At 36.6% G+C, this 24002-nt stretch overlaps 1 protein-coding gene and 1 pseudogene across 3 annotated transcripts in view; both read right to left on the bottom strand.

Annotated features, from left to right (window-relative positions):
- FGF12 (fibroblast growth factor 12) overlaps positions 1-24002 on the bottom strand; it is a 363040-nt gene that overhangs the window by 5904 nt on the left and 333134 nt on the right. For both annotated transcript variants that reach the window (XM_019630092.1, XM_019630091.1), the window contains exon 4: positions 14767-14965. In XM_019630092.1, coding sequence (XP_019485637.1) covers positions 14767-14965 — 199 coding nt within the window. The remainder of the gene's footprint in view (positions 1-14766; positions 14966-24002) is intronic.
- LOC109375011 (60S ribosomal protein L34 pseudogene) overlaps positions 22358-24002 on the bottom strand; it is a 41583-nt pseudogene continuing 39938 nt past the window's right edge. Inside the window, exon 2 of the transcript XR_002122503.1 lies at positions 22358-22804. The product of XR_002122503.1 is annotated as a 60S ribosomal protein L34 pseudogene (transcript). The remainder of the gene's footprint in view (positions 22805-24002) is intronic.

The following is a 24002-nucleotide window of genomic DNA, read 5'->3' as shown; positions in this document are numbered from 1 at the left end:
TTCTGCTGATAGTTACATTAACACTCTATCACTATGCTATTCTACACAATAAAATTATGGAACAAAATACAAGAGGAAAATAGAAGCCATAAGCGTTCTATGAAGTGCATTACATGTCCAAAATGTAAACCCAAATTACCATGATGTACACAATAACCACAACGCCAATCTCTTAAATAAACCTTTAATCCCTAAAATAAATCTATTTCAGGGTTTTTAAAGCCATTTTAAATTGATTACATCATCCAATAATTAAAATAACTCTGTGAATAAAGTAAATGAGAAATTCTTATCCCATTTTTTAAATATAAAAGAAACTAAGCAACTTCCCTAAAGTCAGATGGTGAGTAGTGGCAGAGAAGGATAAGAACGTAGGGTTTCACAAACCTAATTAATAACAGTTCTTAATAACAGCAGATAAGCCATTCATCAAGCAAATGTACAAATGATTACCTTATATGAGACAATGTGTAAGTTACCATACCCATCCATATATTAATCAAGGTCTATGTTGGCCTTCTCTCTAACTAAATATTCCTAATGTCATCCAAAAAGATAATGAAAACAAATGCAGGATGGCTATCATAAAAACAAAACCCCGGAAAATAGTGTTGCTAAGAAGTGTTGGCATGTATGTGGAAAAAACGGAACTCTTGTACATTGCTGGTAGGCAGATAAAATGTTCAATGACTATTTTTTGAAATAATCGTTCAAAAAATTAAACATAGGCTTACTAACAGGATTCAGAAATTCCACCTCTGGATATATACCCCAAATAAATAAAAGCTGGGTTGTGAACAGATACTTGCATACTGGTGTTCATAGCAGCATTACTTACAATAGTCAAAATGTGGGAGTAATCAAAGCATTCATCAAACGACAAATGAATAAACAAAATGTGATATATACATACAATGAAATATTGTTCAGCCTTAAAAAGGAAGGAAATTCTGACACAAGCATGGAGGAACCTTGAGGACATTACACTAGGTGAAATAAACTAGACAAATATTTTATGATTCTACTTATGTGAGAGACCTAGAATACTTAAATAAATAGAGACTGGAAGTAGAAAGATGGTGGCCAGGGGCTGGGGAAGGGAAAACAGGGAGTTAGTATTTAATGGGCACAGTTTCAGATAGGAAACATGGAATTGTTTTGAAGATGGATGGTAGTAATGGCTGCACAACAATGTAAATGTACTTAATGGCACTGAAATGTACACTTAACATGGTAAATGTTATGTCGTATACATTTAGACAACATAATTAATAATAATCTATTTTTTTTGGAAAAGCACACACACACACACACACACACACACACAGAAACAAATGCATTGAGAGTAAGCTATAAATAAAAAGTGACTATTAAAGCCAAAGATGTCCTATTTGCACAGGAAGAGCCAACAATGCCTCAATAGTAAAAAATGTTAGTCTTATGACTCTACTAAGAGAGAGCTGAGATATAACTGAAGGGGTGTGGGGTTGGTGAGAGGATAGCAGAAGCTGATGAGAACATCCTAGGACTGCACTGCCTAATACAGCATCCATTTAGCCATATGCGGTCATCAGGTACTTAAAATATGGCTAGTTCTAATTCATATGTGCTGTAAGTGTCATATAAACATTAAATTTCAAAGATTATACAGAAAGAATCATATATCTCAGTAAAAATTTGTATACTAATTATATACTGAAACGATAACATTTTGGATATATTGGGTTGACTATATTAAAAAATTATTTCACATTTTTTAAATGTGATTACTAGAAAATTTTAATTTACATATGTAGCTCATACTATACTTCCATTAGACAGTACTGTCTTAGAAGAGTTTGCTGTTCTCTGGAAGAGAAGTGTCCTAATTAGAGCTAAAGCTATATATTACTATATAATGGGGAGGACAGTTGAGACAACTTCCCATCCTGAATGGACCTGACCTCCATATGCAGACTTAGAAGAATCAGAGTGTTGTGAACAGAAAGTGCCAAGACAGAGTCATTTATGTCAAGGGAACTAAAATGAAGCCAGGAGGCTATAAAGAGTTTGCCTTATGCAGGTCCCACTCATGAACTTTTGAAGCTTTTTGAAACCATATCCTGGTCTTTACTTCCTCCTCACCATGGCAACCAAACCATCTACATACTTCACTTTGAAAGGAGCCAAATCCTTTCACCAGCCAGCATCCTTCATTTACATAAAGTACCTAAATGGGAACAGTACTTGTAGTTTTTGCATCCTTCATTTACATATTGAAAATGACCAATCCCTGTTAATCTTGCCACATCCTTCATTTGCATAGAGGACCTAAATGAGAACTGCATTTGTGGATTTTGCTTTTATAATTTCTGCTTTTCTTTGTTCTTTCCAGAGCACAATTTGGGTCACTACATGAATCTGTGCCTCCTAGACTGCAATCCTTTGCTCAAATAGATGCTTTTCATTGTTTGTTACAATCCAAACCTTTATTTTGGTCAACAGTATCTTGGATCCCTTTGATAGGATAAGCTGTTTCACAAAACATTTACTGACCCTTTAATTCAGCTCAACTAATATTGCATCTTTTTAATTCCATTACTGACTTTTCATTTTCTTTTCTCTCTTCAAATTTTAATTACTCTTTACTAACTAATAGCCAAAGGTGAATTTATTCAAGCATTAATTTGTTCATTTATTCTATGAACAGGTGAATATTTACTTTGAACCAGCAATCTGCCTAATTCTGTGTCATCTGCAAGAAATGAACTCTTGATTCCTGCCCTCAAGGAGCTCAAGGCTAAGGAGGAGCACCGGTATGCACATGAAATGCAGGGTAGAAAGGGCCATGGCAGAGTTAAATGGGAAGGAGTACATTGAAATAGCTATCTGATGTTGATTTAGTCTTGAAGGATGCAGAGGATTTAGAGCAATGGATGATCTAACAAAAAAAAAGGTGGAGAGATGAAGTGCTGGTTGTATAAGAAAAACAGTGACTGGTTGAAGAATAGGGTAAAACAGAGAGTTGGTGAGGGATAGGTCTGACAGGGCCAATTTGTGTCAGGTCTCCTGAATTCCTGGCCAGAACACTTAAACAATAATTATGATATATTTCAGCTTCAATATGATAGTGAATGCAGAGTTAATAACATGTCCATCAAGTATATGAGTATATAGGGAAAACCTATTTACTCAATCTCTTTATCTAGAAAAATGTCTAACTATGTTTACATGACATGAATACAGCCAGTCAGATTAGTCAGGAAGAATCAGTCAAGTTGAATCTTACTGCACGGATTCCGTAAGAAATGGTTGGCAGCATTTGAAACTTTCATGAGTTGTTTTGCTGCCTTGTGAACACAATCTTAATGGTTTAGGAACAAACATAGCTGAGGTATCATTATATATAAGACCTGCTGCTTATCTAATATAGACAATATATAACACACTCCAAGTACCATAATTTTGACTGCTGTTGAAAGGTGGGGTTCACTTGTTCAAGTTAATTAACACGTTGAGAAGGGTTTTCCTTTTGTTTTGTGGAGAGCTTAGTTTAGCACTTAAGAAGACTAAACAATGATAAAGCAAGTATTACTAATCCCAAATATGAGAATCATACATATTTTACTATACACTAAAAATTAATCACTATTTTATACAGTTACTAGTATTAGAATTTGGAGTTCTGGTATTGATTTCCAATCATATACTACTAAGCAATTTTGGGAAACCATTAAGAAGCATGTCTAGGGAACCGTGTAGGTTCTGATCTTTAACAGTTATATAAATTCTACCCCTCCTAAATTGTGCTTCTCAAATCATTCCTATCTCATGCAAGATTAAGTTTCTCTCTTCCTAATAACCAGGACCTTTTTAGTAATTTCAAAGAACCCCAGTCTTTTGATGTAGCTCAAAGTACAGTGGTATTTTTTAAAAGGGGTTTTCCATCACTTTCTGTTATAGTAAGCTATTATAACATAAGGAATAGATTTATTTTGCTCTAGGGGACTTGATAATATATATTTTTAAATCTCTTTGTTCTTGAATATCTTCTTCTTAATCCCTCTGTTTTATGCATTTTAGCCCACTACAGCTATGAGAGCAAGTGATATTCTAGTTCTTATGTTGAGCAGTATTTTCCAGGCATGGAACAATTTGGAGGAACAGGCAAAAAACTCTAACTCTATATGTTTCTTGTCCTCCCAAGTCCCCAATCCTGTTTCACAGAAACCCAAATTCAGTGCCACTGCCCATTTAACAGTTGGAAACAAATCTTATTCAGGCAACTCGGGATGTCACTATGTTAAACATGTCTCATTCAGGGCCTTGTGGGCTACACTTCGATACAGATTTTATTTTCAGTCAGCATGGTTTAATGCTAGCACTTGGTAGGGAGCTAATTTCTTACTGTGTTTCTTTCAGATTTCACTTTACACTATTCTCCAATGAAGTTTCACTACCCAAATTTCAAGAATGCTCAGTATCCTTATGATGCATTACCTGAACCCTTACCAACCAACGTTACCAATCTTTCATCTGGCCCTCTGGGTTTTCCTTGATCACATTTCTTACTCTCTTTCCTCTTTAAAGCAGGAAAAAAAAAATACTTTCCCTTTTTTCACCCCACAGGATATTTTTGAGATAAATATCACTGTTCCTCTAACACATGTGGTATCACAATAGTTTTAGATAAATGCTAAAAGGAGATAATGTTCTGAAAAGGGAAACGTTTCTATCAGGTTCTTTAATATGCTTTCTTCAAATCAGTTTTCTTCCAATTTTTCTCTATGCTGCTACATGTTTCAATTTCTTCCTCTTCTTCCCTTTCTCCTCCTTTGCTTCCTCTTCTCCTCATGTTTCCTTTTATTCACAGCTTGGCCTTTCCTGATCTATAGTACATTGAAGCAGAGGGATTGACCCCGGCTTTCAGAGTAAAACTGAGGTAGAGATTTGATGAGAGAGTGTTCCTCATTTGCAGACACAGGGACACATTCTAATAACAGTCCACATCATATATTACTTTAATACATAGTATTTGCTAGGCATCCCCAGTTCAACCCTTTAATGTGAGCAGAACACACATGTAGGGTGGACACTTGTCACTTCATGACTTGGCATAGTAAAGTTGTCATTTTCATAGCTGCCTGAGATACACTGGCCATATTTTTGTAGCAAGCCCTGCAGTTCTGGTATCACAAATAAAACCTTACATTTGGTCATAATAAGACCATCAACTACCAGCTTTGTAACAACAGATGGTATTTGCTCTATTTATTTATTTTTGCTTTATTTTTAAATGCAAGATTGTGCCATTAGAGAAGAGAAAAACCAAATATACTCATGAGGTCTGACAATTAAGTTTGTGAGCTCATCCTAGAAAAAGTGCTACATACCTCATTGCTGAATATCATTATGGTCACTTTCGAAGTACTCCCCTTGGGAAGCTATGCACCGATGCCAGCGCTTAGTCCACCCTTCAAAGCAATTTTGGAACTCTTTTTCTAGAATGGCCATCAGAGCTGGCATCGTATTAACCTTGATGTCCTTCTTTCAATATTTCCTTTATCTTCAGGTAGAGAAAGAAGCCATTGAGGGCCAGATCAGGTGAGTAGGGAGGGTGTTCCAATACAGTTATTTGTTTACTACCTAAAAACTCCCTCACAGACAGTGCCATGTGAGCTGTGTATTGTTGTGATTACAAGAACCATGAATTCTTGGCGAAAAGTTCAGGTCATCTAACTTTTTCATGCAGCCTTTTCAGCACTTCCAAATAGTAAACTTGATTAACTGTTTGTCCAGTTGGTATAAATAATGAATAATCCCTCTGATATAAAAAAAGGTTAGCAACATCGTTGCAACAAGTTCGCAAACTTAATTGCCAGACCTCGTATATCCCTGAGCTTTGAAGTCTTGTTAAAAATAAAATCCATTCTCTCTTTGTAAAATTAGGTATGGGTCTTGCCAGGGCAGGATTTCCATTTAAAATTTTTATATTATATTCTTTTCACTGGTACCTCTGTTGCAAATGCTGTTATCAGGATATGCAGACATTCCTTGCCATTATCACAGTTCAGATTCCCTGTTTGCAACTTTTAACATTCAACAATCACTTTTATTACAGTTATCATAGATTTCTCATGGAGAACTTAAACTAAAATAATTCCTTTCTTAAAAGTATTAAAAAAGTGAAATCTCGGTAGTTGCTGTTATTTATAAATCAGACAACTATAATAAACCAGGGGCCAGGTACCATCCCATGAGTACTCTTCTCCTAAGTAGCTACCACCCTCATGATTATAGCTAATGTTAATTAAGCACTTCCTATATATCTGCACTTTGTGTACACTAAAATTATTTTAAATCACCCTAAAAGGTAGATATGTTTATTGGTCCATTTTGCAATTGAGTTTGTTCAAATAGTGCACTGATACAGGGCAGAATCAGCATTCAGATTCACGTGTGATTAGCTCCAGGGTTCCTGCTCTAAGCTTACAGCCAAATAATTTAATATATCTGGAGAAAACCATAAAACTGCTAACTGATCTCAAGTCAAAATCTTGACCCCAAACCTCATGGGGGTGTTACTACATTTCTCTAGCTAAACCCCTCTCCCATTCTTCCCAGGTGACGATTCCATACCTTTTCTTTCCTCCTCAAACTTCCAACACCACCACAAACCCTCCTCAGACTCTGGTAATTGGCATTCCTTCTTTGTTTCTTTCCTTTTCTTTTCTTTCTCTCCCTCTCCTCCTTTCTCTTCCTTCCCTCTCTCTTCCCCTCCCTCCTTTTTATCAACAACCTACCTTACTTTGTATCTCACTTAGAAAAGACAAGCAGAAGAGAGTTTTCATATTTCCACCATAAACATGATGACCTGCACACATCTGCACACGCATGCCCTGGCTTCCTGCTTGTCGTAATGCTTGAACCCTGCCTGTTCCGATCTAAATCTAGCCCTCCACTTGCCACTTGTGTGTTTGATTCCTGTGCCCTCTACTCAGTGCTAGTTAGTGACTCCTTCTCCTATAATACCAATTTTATTTCTCCCCGATTGTTCCCATCATTCTACAAACATCTTGCAATAGCATTAAGCAAACAAGCCCCACCGTGTGACCACCGTGTTTCTCCTCAGCTTGCTCCCCATCTCCTTGCTTCCCTCTTACAACAGAACTCCTCCAAAGTGTCATTACTTTCTTCTTTTATTTACCTTCTGTGATAACTTGAATCCACTTCAGTTAGACCTACTCCTTTCTACTCCACTGAGATCATTCTTGCTAAGTCACTATTGACCTCCTGTGACAACGTAGTGGCCAGTCATCATCCAGCAGTGTACTGGATGCTGGGCTGCGTTTGATGAAGATAACAGCTCCGGTCTCAGTTTGGCCTCTCTCTAGTTGTATGGACTTAGGTGAGTTATTTAACCTCTCTTAAACTCAGTGTCCTCCTGTTTAAAGTTGGGATAATAATCTTAACCTGCACACTCCCAAGGTATTGGTGACTATCACATGATACTCTGGTTATGAAAATAACACTGAGCCGTGCAAATGGAATACAAAGTAGTACAACTGCAACTACTAAGTATTACTTTTATATTACTGCTGGTTTCTTGCAAATCGCTTAAAAATTGAGTGTTCTGGTAGTTACGGGGGAAACGAGGTATAAGTCATTGAGTGTCAATACTGCTCTGTGATGGACAGCTGGAAAACTGGTGCAAAAGGCAAAACTTGTGTGGCTGACAAATTCTGTTTTCCAAGTGGAGGCAGCCTAACTCCAGTTTCTGATAAGGCTCACAAATGCCACACTATAAAGAACCCCATCCTATATCAGTTCCCATCAAAGAAGAATGAAAAATGACTAATCTTTATTACTACCAAATTTAATTGAATTTTCCTTGGCCGTCAGTAATTTTCAAGAAGTAGAAAGGTTAGACTGCACTGTTAGTTAATGTACCATTGAAGATATTTAATTATCTTAATAGCAGATCATGGAAGGGCGTGGGCAATTAACATGAAGCAATTTCACACCTTAATTAATGTAACATGGAATCCCTTTGGAACTGTACAATTTTAAGTGCTGGTTCAGAAGCAATGGATTGTCAAAGGAATGCACCCAGTATGCCCAAAATATTTATTTTAAGGAGCTGAGAGACACCGTGAACAAAAAGATCTATATTTTCATTTAGAAAGAGACCAGAAGCAATATTTGTGTATAAGAGAGAGAGAGAGAGAGAGAGAGAGAGAGAGAGAGATGGAAGAAGAAGGTGTGGGGGAGAGATAGGAAGGTTTTATTAAAGACTAAATTCAAAGCTTTGAAAAGCTGCTTTGAAGGAGTTATAATGGTTTGGAGGAAGGTGTCCTAGGCTGGCAGAGATCCCAAACTCAAAAGAGGGAGGAGAGAGAGTTGCAGCTATTATCTCTTCTGTAATTAAAAACAATCAGGGGCATCAGAGGTATTTTTTCGCTCCATCGTTCTGTTTTTGTCTGTAAGAACAGTTGGGTCCAAAAGAGGATTTTGGAAAACAAACCATTGAGTTTATCTTTCCAGTCAATTGAAATAAAAATAGCAAAATTAATTTGCCATTAGTGTCCTCTCAACTGAAGCTTTACCCCAGGACTCCTGATTTGTTGTTCTTTAGTGTCTTTATTATGTTCTTTATTTATGTTCTTTATTACACAGTTTTTGGAGGGATTATTTTCTCTCCAAATTCAGTTTTCATTGTTTCTAATCCTGTATTCAATGCCCGCCGCACCCCCCCCCCAGCATTTTCCCAGTACGTGACACAACGACAGTGTCCAATTTCCAAGGGAAAATAAAAAAGGCACTTTTCACTGATCTGACAGATTTGAGAAATCCAACTTTCTTATAATGTCTAATCTTCATATTGTTTCTATGAAACAGATGCAATTTATTACCGACTTTATCTTCAGATTACTGAGGTTGAAGAAAGTAAATTATTTTCTCAACATTACTTAGAAAATCATTAACAAAACTTTTATGAGAAAAATTAGACATTTATTGATCCATGACTAAGTCATTTCTATTAGGTTACTCTTTCTCAGTGATCAATTTAGTAAAATAATTGTCATTACCACTACTAACTCCATATAGTAATTTAACCCACCACTAAAATACAACCACCTTAATAACAGTATAAAATGTAAAAATGTAACGTTTAATATATTTAATTTCATGGTGTCAGAGTGACAATTCACCTTATATCTGATTAGGCTTAATCCAATATACAATAATTTGAATAAATCTAAATAATTGCCCATGTCCAGATTTGACCAAAATAAGCCTAGAAACCACAAATTCAGTTTAGAACACAGAGTGTCAGACCTCGCTTCCCCCAAAATCACTTGAACAGGTTTTTAAACATGTTGATTCCGAGGTCATAAATAAGTCAATCACAACACTGGGGATTTGATCTAAGGATTTATAGCATATGTAGCATGTAAGAACACTCCAATGGCTCTGATACAGATGGCTGGGACACACTGACCTACATTATACTACTGGGATTTAAGTAGCAATGGCTCTTAATTGATACTAATTTTATTTTGGAGCTATATTTCTTTCTCCAGGATTAAGTTCTTGAAGCTTAAATCTTTGGAAAGTGCACAGACTCTTTCAGAAGGAAGGAGCTAGACTCTGAATACCCAACCACCTGCAGGAGCTAAATGATGAGCTTCTTAAAGGTGATAAGGAGGAGATTGTATCTTGTTCTCTGTCAAAGAGTATTCAGCTGCTGTATCTAAAGCTAAAAGGGAAGGTCACCACCATGACAATTTAAATATGGGAGCTGCTTATCTGTAGTGTGAACAATGCACTAAAAGGGCAAATCGGGACTCATGAAAGCTGTACTGTTGTCTTAAATTCCAGGGGAGGGGGACCCACGTAAGTGGAGGTTTATGTGCAATGCATGTGGTGATGGGTTTAAATGTCAAATCTACCCATCTGTCTGAGAAAATGTCCTTGCAACCCCTCATTAACACCGCCTATGCTGGAACCACAGGGTGGAGGGTGACGCTGTGCAGAGAAAGGGCTGGCGGATAATTACTGTATTATTGTGTAATCAGTGCAGGACTGAAAGATCCTTAAACTGGAAGAGCTTAATTTGGAGAATCCTGACATTCAAAATTGTATCACCAGCAAGACTGCAAAACAGGCAGAGCTATTTGAAAAGCAACAACAAAAACAGAATAAAACAAAAACAACCAAACTACCTACTCTGGTCCCCCCCCCACACACACACACACAAGGGGCCAATACCCTTCACAGAGGAGGGACATGTAAAAGAAGTAATGTATTCTTAATTCTTTCTTGCCTAGTTTTAACATAGCATTCCTGTAATGATCCTACCTGGTCATCTACCAATATGTATATCGTCGTGTCATGTATACCTGTCTCAATTTTGCCCAGTTTAGAGCTAGCTTACTATTCAAGTTGTATTATGGTATAACATTTCTCCTTTGCTCTCAGTGACTTTTCTGAGCATGTGCATATCCGTGGGCTTGCTTCACACTAAAGGGCAGTACATGTCGGGGTTAGTTGCATAGGAACTGGCTGGAGGCTGCCTAGATTGCAGTTCTAGTTTTGTGTTTATCTAGCCCTGTAATCTGGAATAAGTTACTTAATTACTTTAAATGTTAGTTTCCTCATCTATAAAATGAGGATAAATAACATCTGTCTGTTGTGAGGTTTAATGAAGACAGCATGTCTAGCAAATGGTAAATTGATAAATTGTATATAGAAGGGGTAAGACTAGCAATAGTAGTAATAATAGTGGTACCAAGAGCAGTTTAGGGATCCCATCAGGGAGAAAAGTGTTCTAAGAATAATGCCTAACAAAACCTCAAGTGTACATATCTTTGATAATAATGGTAACTGGCAAAAATAATTTAATGATATAAAATATAACTGCATGGAGAATTATTGGGTGACTGTTCAAAAAATTTTTTTTTGTATAATAATGATATCAAAGTACAGATGAAGCATAAGGGTACAGACCAGTTTCATGTGTATCAGGTAAGTTACAATATAAGAGCATAAAGGTCTCCATGAATCTAAAAGGACTCTTATTTCTAAGGAGCAAGTATATTCGAGATTGAAATGGAAGGTTTGAATTCTGGCTCTGCCACTTGCAAGCTGCTTGATTTGAGAAAAATTACTTAATGTTTCTGCGCTCCATTTTCTACATTTGTAAAATGGAGACAGTACTAGAACTTACTTGGTAGAAATAGAATTAAAAATAAAAGAGGCAATAATTGAGACATGCTTTAGTACAGTAACTGTACAAAGCAAGCATTTATAAAACTGTTAGCTAATATTGTTCAAAAGAGTGAAACTTTCTAACACAAAAGGCAAATATATTTCTAGGGAATTAAAAGATCTTTGATCTGAAACCAATTACATTCTTGTTCTCATTTTTGGGAGCGATTCGCATCATATTCTATAGACTTCACACTCAAGCTTCATTCCCATAATCTAGAGAGGCAAAGAGCCTTGGAAGTAAATCCAAGTATTAATAAATACGATTTAAAATGGACCTCATTATCTTCCCAGAATAAAAGAAAAGCCATCTTAAAGCATCAGTAAAAAAAAAAAAAAAAGAAAAAAAAGAAAAAAAGAAAAAGCAATCAACCAAAAGTTGTCAATGAGAAAACGAGGAAATCTGAGCTATTCTAAAGTTAAGATGATAGCAGGCTGAAGCAGAGGCTCCTAGTTGTCCCAAACCCATTCTGCCATTCTCCCCAAATAACTGAATATTTATTTGGTATGTAGCCATCCAGACAAAAAGACTACGTTCTTAGTTGTCCCTGCACCTAAGTGTTCCCACCTGACTGGGTTGTGGTCAGTGAGATGTAGGTATCATATGGCAGCTAATGGGGACCATCTTGAAGAAAACACAGGCACAGGCTTTTGCCTCCGTCTTCCTCATCGCTTCCTCTGTCCTCTGACTGCAATGAGGATGCTGGTGAGGTGATGGGGATAAGGGCAGATCCAGGACATTGTATGTGGTGGTGCGGACAGTGCAATGCATGGTTGTGCAACACATGAGGGGCAGAGGCGCTAAAAGCAGGGCACAGCCAAGGCCCCTAACAATTGGGAAGACACAGGACCATCCCTGCACAGCTGGTATCCAGATTTGGTTTGTGAGAGAATAAACCTTTGGATGACTAAACTGCTCTTAACATGGGTGTTCTGATCTATGCAACAAACCTAATTCAATGTACACAACTAGAAACGTCTAGTGATCTCATCCCACATTTGTACTTCCCACATCATTTGCAGCAATAAATGTAGAATGGAAGTAGCTCTGAAAAGAGTATAAAAGCAGGATAAAATATCATTATGCATAAAAGGAATGAACACAACATAAGATAGTCTACTTTCCCTTTATATTTTCTTAAATTTTCCAAAAGTTGTCAATAAGGCAATAAGGATATACTCCTTTTATAATAACCAAAAAATAAATAAATAAACCTAATGAACAAATAAAAATGATGAAATAATTGAAAGCAAAATTTATCAAAAACATCATTTTTAGAATCAATCTATTTTCCCATGGAAAATATGATCTGTTTTTCAGGTACCCTACGAGCAGGCATTCTCCTGCCTTTACTGACAACCTGCTTGATCCCCACTTCTCATCTCAGATGATCTGAACCAGATCTAGGCTTCAAGGTACATTTAAATATAGTCTTTTCAATGGTGTCTTTCTTTTGGTGGAAGTGATAGCTATTTCCGTAAACCCCAACAGCATTTCCTGCAATGTGTAGTATATCATTTTTTACATTACAGTAAACATTTCATATCTCTAAGAATATTATAAAGTTCTCTGGAGCATGTAGTTCTTTGTCTTTGTACTTATCTATTCATTCATTTGTTCATTTGTGTGTTCACTTACTTATTTGACAACTGATTATTGAATATCTCTGTGATATGCCAGATAATATACAAGATACAAGGAGATATGAGGAAAAATAAAACATGGTCTTTCATTCAAAATGTGAGCTAACTATGGATAAGAGGAGACAAAGTAGCAAATACATAAATGTAATACAAATGTGATAATTTCTAGGGGAGAGAGAAAGGTATACAATGATAAGCTGACAGAATGCTTAATTCTGCCTTAAGAAAGTCAGGGAGGCCCTCACAGAAGCATTGACTCTTAAATTAATTTTTTACAAGGACTAACAGACATTTTCCAGGCACATAAGCAGATGGAAATTGTGGGGAGGCAAGGGGGAAAAAAGAATACATGGGGCTCAAATTAGTGAAAATAAATAGCAGAAAAGAAGGTTCAGTTTTGTGTGATTCAAAGCACGGGGTGTGAAGGGAGGCTTGAGAGAAACCAGGAGCTATGAACATAGTATTAATTTAACAACTGTTTTTTGACTATTACTGTCACATGTGCTCTGCAACAGGCATTGGATCCTTGCATTGGTTGATCTGACCGCACATTGTAGATATTTAGGGGATAGGAATAGCACGCCAAAAGATCCTTGATATTTGGTCCTGTCCAAAATGTCCATAAGCATATTTGATTCATGTCAAATGGTCCTTAATATTTGGTCTTGTATAAAATGTCCACACTTAGAAAACATCTCTGGGTTCAGATAGCCCATAACATTTATTTAGGCTTTTGGTTTACAGGATTAATACGTTAAAAATACTATCGTGTTTTATTGCTCCAATAATTGTGTTGTGGCTGTATGGCCAATAATAACCCTCCTTGGCTTAGTAGCCTAGCTGGTGATGGTGCATGAGTGAGGGAGATTGGTTGGCGTGGACCAAATGTCTCCATAGACGTTTTGGACAGAACCAAATATCAAGGATCTTTTGGCATAGACCAAATATATCTCACATTTTGGACAGGGCCAAGTGTCCAATAATCATACATAAATAAGATGCATAATGTGTTGCCATGCACTACCTTAATTTTCTCACTTCCTCAGACAGGAGGCTGAACCAGTGTTTTAAGTGATTATAATGTATGACATTTAGGAGAAGGATGCTATGTTAGTACATGTCTAGACCACTGCTGCTTTCTGAGCCTATATTAAAAACCTATCTGAATGCAGTAAATGTGGGCATTCCAATGGTATATTCTCATCCTATTTAAGAAAAAAGTTGCCAAAAATGGGTTTCCTCAGCATAAAATTATTTATTCCACTGCTCAATTTGAAATGTCATATACTAAATATTAATATATAAATATCATAACTATATTTAATGATGAAGGAATGGTAGGTTATAGGCTCAATTGAGAATAAAATTTAATGTAGTGAATAAATATTTATTGATCACAGTAATGCATAACTATTTTCTTTCCTTAAAAAATACAAAGAAAAATTAATACGTTATATTGTTAAATATGCTCATGAGGACGTAGATATTAAGATATAAACATATTTCTAAAAGGCTTTTGAAAACTTTAAAGCACTATAAAAGTACCGTTGGCTTTTCAAGGGTGTAGCCTGAGAAATTAAAATATTGTGTTGAAAAAAAAGAAGGAAATTACATTCAAAGTGGTATCTACCACTACTTTTTTACTTTCAGGAATTTTCTAGCTTTCCAGATATTCAAGCAGTTTTTTCAAAGTGTCAGGTATTTGTAATATAATTTTCTTATTTTTATATTAGGAGGCATTATTATGTTTTTTTAATCTTTGTTCTGATATTTTGCATTCTAAGCAAACTCTACTGAGTGAGGACAGCAGGGGTACAATTGGCATAAACACACCGATAAGGGTCTAAAGAAGAAAAGAAGTTCATTTCATACCTTCAATAGGTTTTGGTACAAAATGTGATGAGGGCTTGGTTTTCTTCACTCTGTTCCCCTTCATAATTTGACCTTCTTTATTGAGTCCCAGAAACCACGCTCGGCCTGATTCTTGCTGACGGTACAGTGTGGAAGAATAGATCACATAGTAGTTTTCAAACACAGATTCCTTGAATTTGCATTCTGGAGTGAAAACATCCTGCAGAAAAAAAGAATACACAAAAGAGAGACAGGATTTTAAACTGAATCAGCAAATGCTTAAATCCAATGAACCTGAAATACAGGCCCTCTGTTACAAACAAATGAGAGGCAACTGACTGCACAGCAATTCTATTAGCCCTTGGTTATAAATATTCATCATGCAAAATCAAGAAACAAGATTTCCTTTCTGAACAGCCTTTACAGAACACAACTGCTCAGGCTGGAGTCACTCACTGGGCTAATATCAAGATCGTACCCAGGTCCAGACTCTGTCCCAGTATCACGTATTGTAAATTTATGAGACTGGCCATTGCACATTTCAGTGGCTCTTAGCGTGTAAAATGTATCCCTGGGAATCAAAATCAAACACAACCACAGCACACACAGGCTCACAAGATGTTTTTGAAGGGACGATTCTAGATATATAAAAATCTATTACTCAGCCAAAGCTTGCTCCATAAAATCACCATATACTATCTCTTTGTGAATGTCATTAACTTTCCCTTTAATCTCTTGAAAACACTATTTTTTTTTTTTTTACTTAGTAATCAAAATCTCAGGTGAACATACCCCCAGGAGTAAATAGTAGATAAAAATACTATTACATTGTGTGACCTTCAATGAAACATAGAATGAGAGCTTTAATTCAATATGGAACCTTAAAAATCCTCTACTTCAACTCCATCATTTCACAAGTGAGACAACCACAAAGTATGTGGTTAATCCAAAGTTACACTGAAAAAAATTACTACAAAATACCAGAACTCACATTGATTGCTTCACAGTCACTGCCACTCAAGCTCACCTTTTCTGCCTGAGTCTTGTTTAGTGACTTACAATGACATTTTGTGATACAGACAATAAAATAAAATCCTGACATGCCAAATGAACAAAATTAATTTCACATTAAGAAGAAATTCCTCCCCTTTGGAGATAAGCAGAAAAAAAAACCATGTTAATAGCATCTTCTTCAGCTATAATAAGTAAATAGGAATCCTCATGTCACATATATTCACAGTGGTCACTATCATCTTCACCGCATACTGGAAGTTTCTCTTCCTTGTAACCCTTTCAATACAAATTCCCAATGATTAAATGTGGTTACAACTAAAGTTACTGAAGGATATGTGGGACTAAAACTGGTTGAAGCCACATCCTTGTAGGTGTTACTCCCTAATTCCCTGGCTTCATTTGCAGAAAGCTACAGTGATGCATCTGTGGGGACTCATGAAGGCTTTCAGTGATAAAAGACACTGCTTAAGGGGCTCTGTTCATTATAAACGGTTCCAACATTACAGACCAAGAAATGAGACTAAACAAATGGAAAGGGGAATGGAAAGGTGAGTGTAGACATTAAAATGATAATAACAGTAATAATCATTTCAATAATAATTATTATTATATTGGTGATAAAAATGTGATGTCACAGAGTACTCTGTTTTAAATAAACCTAGTGAGCTGAGAATGAGAGAAATAAGTGATGACTATGCAATGCCATTTCACATCCACCATGATGGCTATAATAAAAAAAGATGGACAATAAAAAGTGTTGGTGAGAAGGTGGAGAAACTGCAACATACATAGCTGATGGGAATGCAAATAATGTAGCAGCTGTGGAAAATAGTTTGGTGGTTCTGCAAAAGGTTAAACATACAGTCACAATATGAATTCAGAAATTCTACTTCTAGGTATAGTGCCTATGAAAAATGAAAACATATGATCACACAGCAACTTGTACACAAATGCTCACAGCAGCATTATTCATAATGTGGAACCAATTTAAATATCTGTCAATGGATGAATGGCAAAATCATTTATGGTATATGCAAACAAAGGGACATTATTCAGCCATAAAAAAGAACAGAATACTGATTCATGGGGCAACATAGATGGACTTCGAAAACATGCTGCTAAGTGAAAGAAGCCAGACACAACAGGCCATATGTTGTATGATTCCATTTATATGAAATATTCAGAATAGGCAAATCCAGAGACAAAAATTAGATTAGTGGTTACTAAGGACTAGGTTGGGGGGTGGTAAATAGAGAGTAACTGCTTTTTTGTGGAGATGAAGGTGTTCTGGGATTAGATAGTAGTGATGTTTGCATATTGTGAAAAAACAAAAACAAAAAAACAACACTTAGGTATACACTTTTAACATGAACTTTATGGTCTGTGAATTGTAGCCTAACAAAAAAGAATCTGAGAAACAAAGCGACTGGAGAAAGTGAGAAGAAAGCTTGAAACTACTGTATATCCCTTATTTGTCAACACAGAAGCACATGACAGTCTTGTTTACTGGAAAATGGGCTCTTTTGTGACCTTGTCTCAATATTACTAGGACAGAGTTTAATCACTGCAAATTATAGGAATCGCAGTGATTCAGATTCAACTTATAAGATTAAGTTCTTTTATTATTTTTAAAAAATTTTTATTATTTTTCTTTTTTTCACTGAGCGATTCTGCCACCTGTTGGCAGCTCAGCTCGGGACTCAAACCGCTGTTGCTCAGAGCTTGCATTCTTGAGCAAGCTCTTAACCAACTGAGCCACTCGGCTGGCCCTATAAGATTAAGTTCTGGTTTTCTTGTAGGACTAAGTTAAAAGATTTAGGAAATGCTACAAATTTAATACTGATTTTACTTGTGATATATTTTAAAAACAAACTAATGTGCTTTTATTGAACAAAGTAACTGAAGTCCATGATAGTGAAAATGTTCTGAGAATCATAGGAAGTTAGAGGCAGAACCAGACCCTGGGCTCGAATGGGCTCCCGGCCACTGGTTCAGTACTTTTCCTAATGCCACATGTTTCTTCTTTTCTGCATAACCACACCTGCTTTGGACAAGCTGTTGATTCAAGGCAAGCCATCATGAAAACCATGTCCACCAGATACAATTACTATGTTGTCTTCTATACATGAGAATAATAACACTTGTATTTAATACATAATGAACTCCTAGATTTCTGTTTAGTTTCACAATTATTTAGTCTGCTCCTGGTATAGCAAAAGTTCCGGATATTGGGCAGAAGCTGAAGTCCTGGGGACACAAGCCAGGAATACCATAAGGCAGGGATTGGGCCTTGGAATTCTAAGTTGGCAAATGGGGATCTCAGACATAGCATCCCGGTCCCAATCAGAAATGAAAAGTCAAGTGGAGTAACCCATTTTATATTCCAAAGGGGCTACACAGAATCAGAATTCAGAAATGAGGCACTGATAATACCCGACCAGGGTAAAACATTTCAGGAGGAAAAAAATGGCAGGAATATATTGCAAGCACTTCTCGGGGACACAGGCAGCCTCCTAAGAATGGAGAGAGAAACCTTAAGACCCCTGAGCTGGCTTAGTCAATCATTCTAAACACAACCTTCACAATACATACACAATATCATTATGGAGTTGGGCATCAAAGAATTTACAATAGATTTGCTATTACCACTCTTTTTGTAGAATGAGAAGTCAAGCGTGCTATACGTGGAGTAAGAAAATCAGGCTTTTGCTTCTGGATCCATAAAATACTAACTGTGGGACTTTATGTAGATGGTTAATCTTCTTTGAATTTCATATTTTTCAACTGTAAACTTGAGTTATTGTACGGAAAATAAGATGATGAATATGGAAGAATGCTGTAAACTTTTAGAATTTACAAAAACTCCACCTCATTATTCAAGTTTTTTCTTACAGCAAGAAAATATAATCAATCATGTAACTAGACAATTCTATGTTTTTGTCATAGATGTTTATACCTGCTCCAGCAACCAGGACCCTATGTCAAATATTAAGCTTTATCCTACAGAGATTATTCCTACTATAGCTATAACAAATTACATATATATATATATACATATATATAAATATATATATTTAAATCATGTATTTAAATCATCTAAAGCTTTTGGAAAAGGCTTGGACAACCACATATATAGTGGGATGAGGCTCTGAGGTTATTATAAATATGTGCAGAATGACAATAAATCTAATGTAATGGATGGTGATAGGCAGGTTGGAGCCAAAGGTGATAAAATCCTAGACTAGCTTGATCATAGCATATAATGAAAATAGAGTAACCAATACAATATGGAGGTTTTTTTTTTCCTTTTGAAAGACATTGTATTTGTTTATACATATAATCCTAAAATCTCAGTTCAATGTAGGTATATAGCAAGGTTTATAGAAATATAGGGTTGTCAGAAAAGTCATGACGTATGTTTTCTATGTTTTTCGTTGCAAAAATGTGTCATGACTTTTCCGACAACCTAATAGAAACATCCCTGCATGCACAGCCTGCAGGCAGATATGTGAAATGGAAAGGTTTTTCACATTTATCATCCTAAAATCTTTTCAATCTAAATTTGTTCATCTAAAGCTGACCCTGACTTCAGTGGAATATGCATATGACCTCTGATAGTGTTTTCACATTATTTTTGAGCACTCACTCTTCTAGTAGCATTTGCACAGCCTTTTTTGTTCTAGCATTGTACAAGTCATTATGTGACCAATTGTTTTCACATTCCAAATGCCTATTCACCTTAGCTTTGTCCTGGAATGTTAAGGACACCCGCCCATTTCAATTCAGATGACAAATGTACTATTCATAATAGTCCCAAACTGGAAATGCCTCAAATGACCATCAGTAGTAGAATGGACATGTAGTATATTCAGAAATAAGATACTACAGAGCAGTGAGAATAAACAAGTTACAACTATAAGCAACAATATGGATGATTCTCACCAACATAATGTGGAGCAAAACAAGCCAAACAAACAAACAGATGGCTACATTCTATATGATGCCATTTACATAAAGCTGAAACAGGTAAACTAATCTATTTTGTGGTAGAACTCAGGGCAGGGGTACCTTTGTTCAGGGAGGGTGGTTATTAAGATCAAGGCTGAGGATGACTCTGGAGTGCTGGTAATGATTTATTTCTTCATTGGGGAGCTTGTTACATGAGTGTGTTCACTTCATGAAAATTCATTGAGCTCTATTGTGATTTGCATACTTTTTCTTTTGATTTGCATACTTTTTAATGTATGTTATTTATTGATAAAAAAATCCATAGAAGGGTCAAAAAATGTGGTGAGATTTAGTAAAATGGCCAAAAATCACTGTCAAAATCATTTCCCCCATCACTGTCCTTCTTTTACAATCAAGTTTTTCCCACATCATGAGCCAACATATGATCATGGCAATTTTATACGAATAACAATCATTCACTCACAGGTTGAAGACAAATTTTGTTTAAGATGAAAATGTAACATTTTTGGATCACATAACTTATTCAAGAAAAAACATTTCCCATTCTCTCTCCCACTCATTTATTCTACTTCTCATTTTTCATTGTAGGAGGTTATATAATACACATGCTTAAATCTTTCATTTAACAAATTATGCTTATAAAACTGCCTATGTTAAAACTAGCCACTATTCTACTACTAATATCAAAATGTAAAATGAACAGAATAGAAAAAGAGAATTGCCCACAACACATGGAGAAATTCACAATAAATAGCTTCTGGAAAATCATTTGGATTTTCTAAATTTCAGGTTTCTTTTCAAAATTGTCAAACTGATCTTCGGCAAATAAGTTAACCTCTCCAAACCTCAATTTCCTCTACAGCAAACTGAAGACACATTTACTACAGACTCATGGGGCTATAAAGACCAAATTATATGTCACACGTGCAAGCTCTTTAATGCCTATAAAGACCTATACAATTATTTGACATTATTTCTTTTACAGAGAAGACTTTGACATCATCACTTTAAAAGTTTTGCCATTTTAGATTGAAGTCCGCTTGGATAACATTTTTTGGTAATAAAGAATGTTATGTGATTCACTTACAGCAACCTTTGCACCTCATAGCTTTACCTGCAAAATGTATTTTCCAACTCAAGTATAAATACATGACTTGTACAATTCTGTACAGTTAATATAATTAAATGGTACAATAATTACAATTTATCTTTATCCCATTCTTTGCAGATCCCCATTTCCTCCTTACTGCTATGCCTGTAATAATCCATGGGATGAATGTGAAGTGAATGAACATTCATTACACTGCAGCTACTGGTCTCCTTGCTGTTTCACAAAAACAAGCATAACCCATTTCAAGTCCTCCTCAAGTGATAACCTCTGTTCTTGAAAACCTATTCAATATTAACACAGCTTGATCTCTCATTTTATTCAGGTCACTGCTCAAATGTGACTATCTCAGAGACCTCCCATATCTACCTTACATAATTTAGCACCTCCTCCAGTCACTTTCTAATCCTTTACCTTGCCTTTTTCTTCATAACACAACCTGGCATTAAATTACATATGAATCTGTTTAAGCTCCATGATTGTAAGCACCATCATTGTTATATTTCCCTGTATTCTAAACTGTTCTTGGAATGAAAAACAAAACAAAAAAAACCTATCCAAACAAAATCATTTGGTGAAAAGACATCATGAGACCTGGATTTTTAATCCTGCATATCTCTAATTTGTATTCAAATCAGGAAAATCACTTTCCTTCTTAGGTTCCCTGTTCCTCTAAATATAAAAGAGAAGTGTTTGTTTTTTTGTTGTTTGTTTTTAAAGATTTTATTGGGGAATTGGGGGAGGGAACAGCATTGGGGAATCAGGTAAGGGGAACAGACAAGTTGCTGTTGTTTTGTTCTTCAGTCTAGTTGTGGAGGACGCCGCTTTATGACCCATGTTGGTATTATCATTGTGCTCTTCCAGGGTGAGGCAGATCGGTCGCCGGCCTCTGGACGGCTGCTCATGGCGGCTCTTGGCAGCTCACACCAGCTGCTGGCCGCTCACGCTGGCTGCCGGCCATACACGGTAGCTTATGGCAACCCACTGCAGCAGGGGCTGCAGCCTACGCCGTCGCCAGCGACTCATAGCTGCCCAGCTCCAGGTCGAGCTGTTGTTCACCATCTTAGCTGTAGAGGGCAGTGTCACTGGTCTTCATGTGGGATCCAAACCGGGGTCCTGCTGTACAGAGCTGGCGTCCCAAGACAGCTCTTAACCAACGCGCCACTTGGCCGGCCTAAGAGAAATGTTTTTTGAACTAGGTGATATCAAATGTGCCTTTCTATTTAAATCTGCCATAGCTTTATCATTCACATCAAATAAATAATTTCTTGAAATTAAAGAGCAATATAAAATATTGTCATTTCAAAAAATGTTGATAATATATAATTAAGAAAACAAAATGCAAAATGTAAAAGAAAATGTAATCATAGAAAATAAACTTTGCTATTATAGAATGATGACTAATGATTCTCCCAATGATACATACAAATTACTGAGTTTTCAGACATATGCTAGACACAAAGGACACTCTTGTTTATTTTTGTTGTTGTTTGTTTTTTTGTTTTGTTTTGTTTTGTTTGCCTTTTAATTGTGTTTATTATTCAAAAAAGCTTCATTTTTTTATTTAGCTTTCTGACTCTGTGCTTGTGCCTTCAACACTTTCACAACAATTTTCTGCTCCTCGATAAGGAACGCACGCTTGATCCTGTCACGGACGCATTCAGCACACATGGATCCACCATAGGCCCTGCTGACATGCTTTTTCGTTTTAGACAACCTCATTAGAACTTTAGGTCTCACAGCACGAACTCCGTGGAGTCGGCCTGGGCACACGCCACATGCAGGCTTTGGTGCTTTCCCAACCTTCTTGGTATAAAGGTAAACAATTCTATTCCCAGGGGTTCGGGACAGCCTAGTTTTGTTGGAAGCTGTATTGTAGGAGAGCCTCCTACGGTATGTCAAACGCTGGACCGTTCTGAATGTCTGCAGACACCGTTCCCGCAAGGACCCGCTTGTTTTGACTTTTTCCTTTCCAATTAAAAACCAAAATCTGAACTTTTTTAAATGTAGAAAAGCATGTTTCCTGTTTGTTGTGTAAACACCCTCATACTCTAAATTACTATGTACAGATGTAAAAGTTGGACACTGAAGAAGGCTGATAAGGAAAAAAAAACGGATTAATTTGAAATGTGGTGTATGGGAGCTCTCCATATGGACCGCCAGAAAGATGACCAAGTAGGTCCTAGGGCAAATGAAGCCTGAAACGTCCACAAAACTATATCTATCTGTCCTACTTTGGGCACATCATGAGAAGGCAGGGTTTGGAAAAGACAATGCTGGGAAAAATAGAAAGCAGCAGGAAAAGAGGAAGGCCAAATATGAGATGGATTGACTCCATTAAAAAAGCCATAGGCATGCGTCTACAGGAGGCGCTGAGTAGGGCTGTTGAGAACAGGGCATTGTAGACATCACTCATTCATAGGGTTGCCAGGAGTTGGAGCTGACTCAATGGCATGGAACACACACATGTTTTTGACATGAATCTGGGATAAGTGATTGATGCAACTTTCAGGTTTTTAACAGCTCGGACTAAGGCCTAACACCACATAGCTATTTGACTTAGCCTCTAGCCAGAAACCTGCAAGCACACAAGTGGAGTGGGAGTGGGAAGTGAGAGGCCAGTGAGGGGATATATCACATTACAGTTCACTGTTATTATCAAAATTATTTCCAAGAGTCTGAATGTTCTAGAGACAGAGAGCAGTTATAGGGGGAAAGTGCAATCCTACATTAAAAAGGCCATTGGTTCTTATGAAGTGATCATGTACACAGTGTATTACCAAATGCCCACTATGGCTGAGTTTGAAAATCGTGGTAAGTACATTGAATGCTCCCCACGCACGCATGAGAGAGGATGTGTGCCTCTGGTGCTTCAGTCTCTGTTTTCCTTTCTAGGAATAAGAATGAAAGGGGGATATTTTCAAATTCCCATATATCAATTTAAACATCACAATACTTTTTGGAAAGTGTTTTACTCTAGAGTTAATACTTTAAAGCAGCGGTTCTCAACCTTCCTAATGCCGCGACCCCTTAATACAGTTCCTCATGTTGTGGTGACCCCCCAACCATCAAATTATTTTCATTGCTACTCTATAACTGTAATTTTGCTACTGTTATGAATCATAATGTAAATATCTTTTTGTTTTCCGATGGTCTTAGGCGACCC

The sequence above is a fragment of the Hipposideros armiger genome, unplaced genomic scaffold (genome assembly GCF_001890085.2).
Source record: "Hipposideros armiger isolate ML-2016 unplaced genomic scaffold, ASM189008v1 scaffold_891, whole genome shotgun sequence".
Classification (NCBI taxonomy): domain Eukaryota; kingdom Metazoa; phylum Chordata; class Mammalia; order Chiroptera; family Hipposideridae; genus Hipposideros; species Hipposideros armiger.
This window is presented reverse-complemented; position numbering and strand designations above follow the sequence as displayed.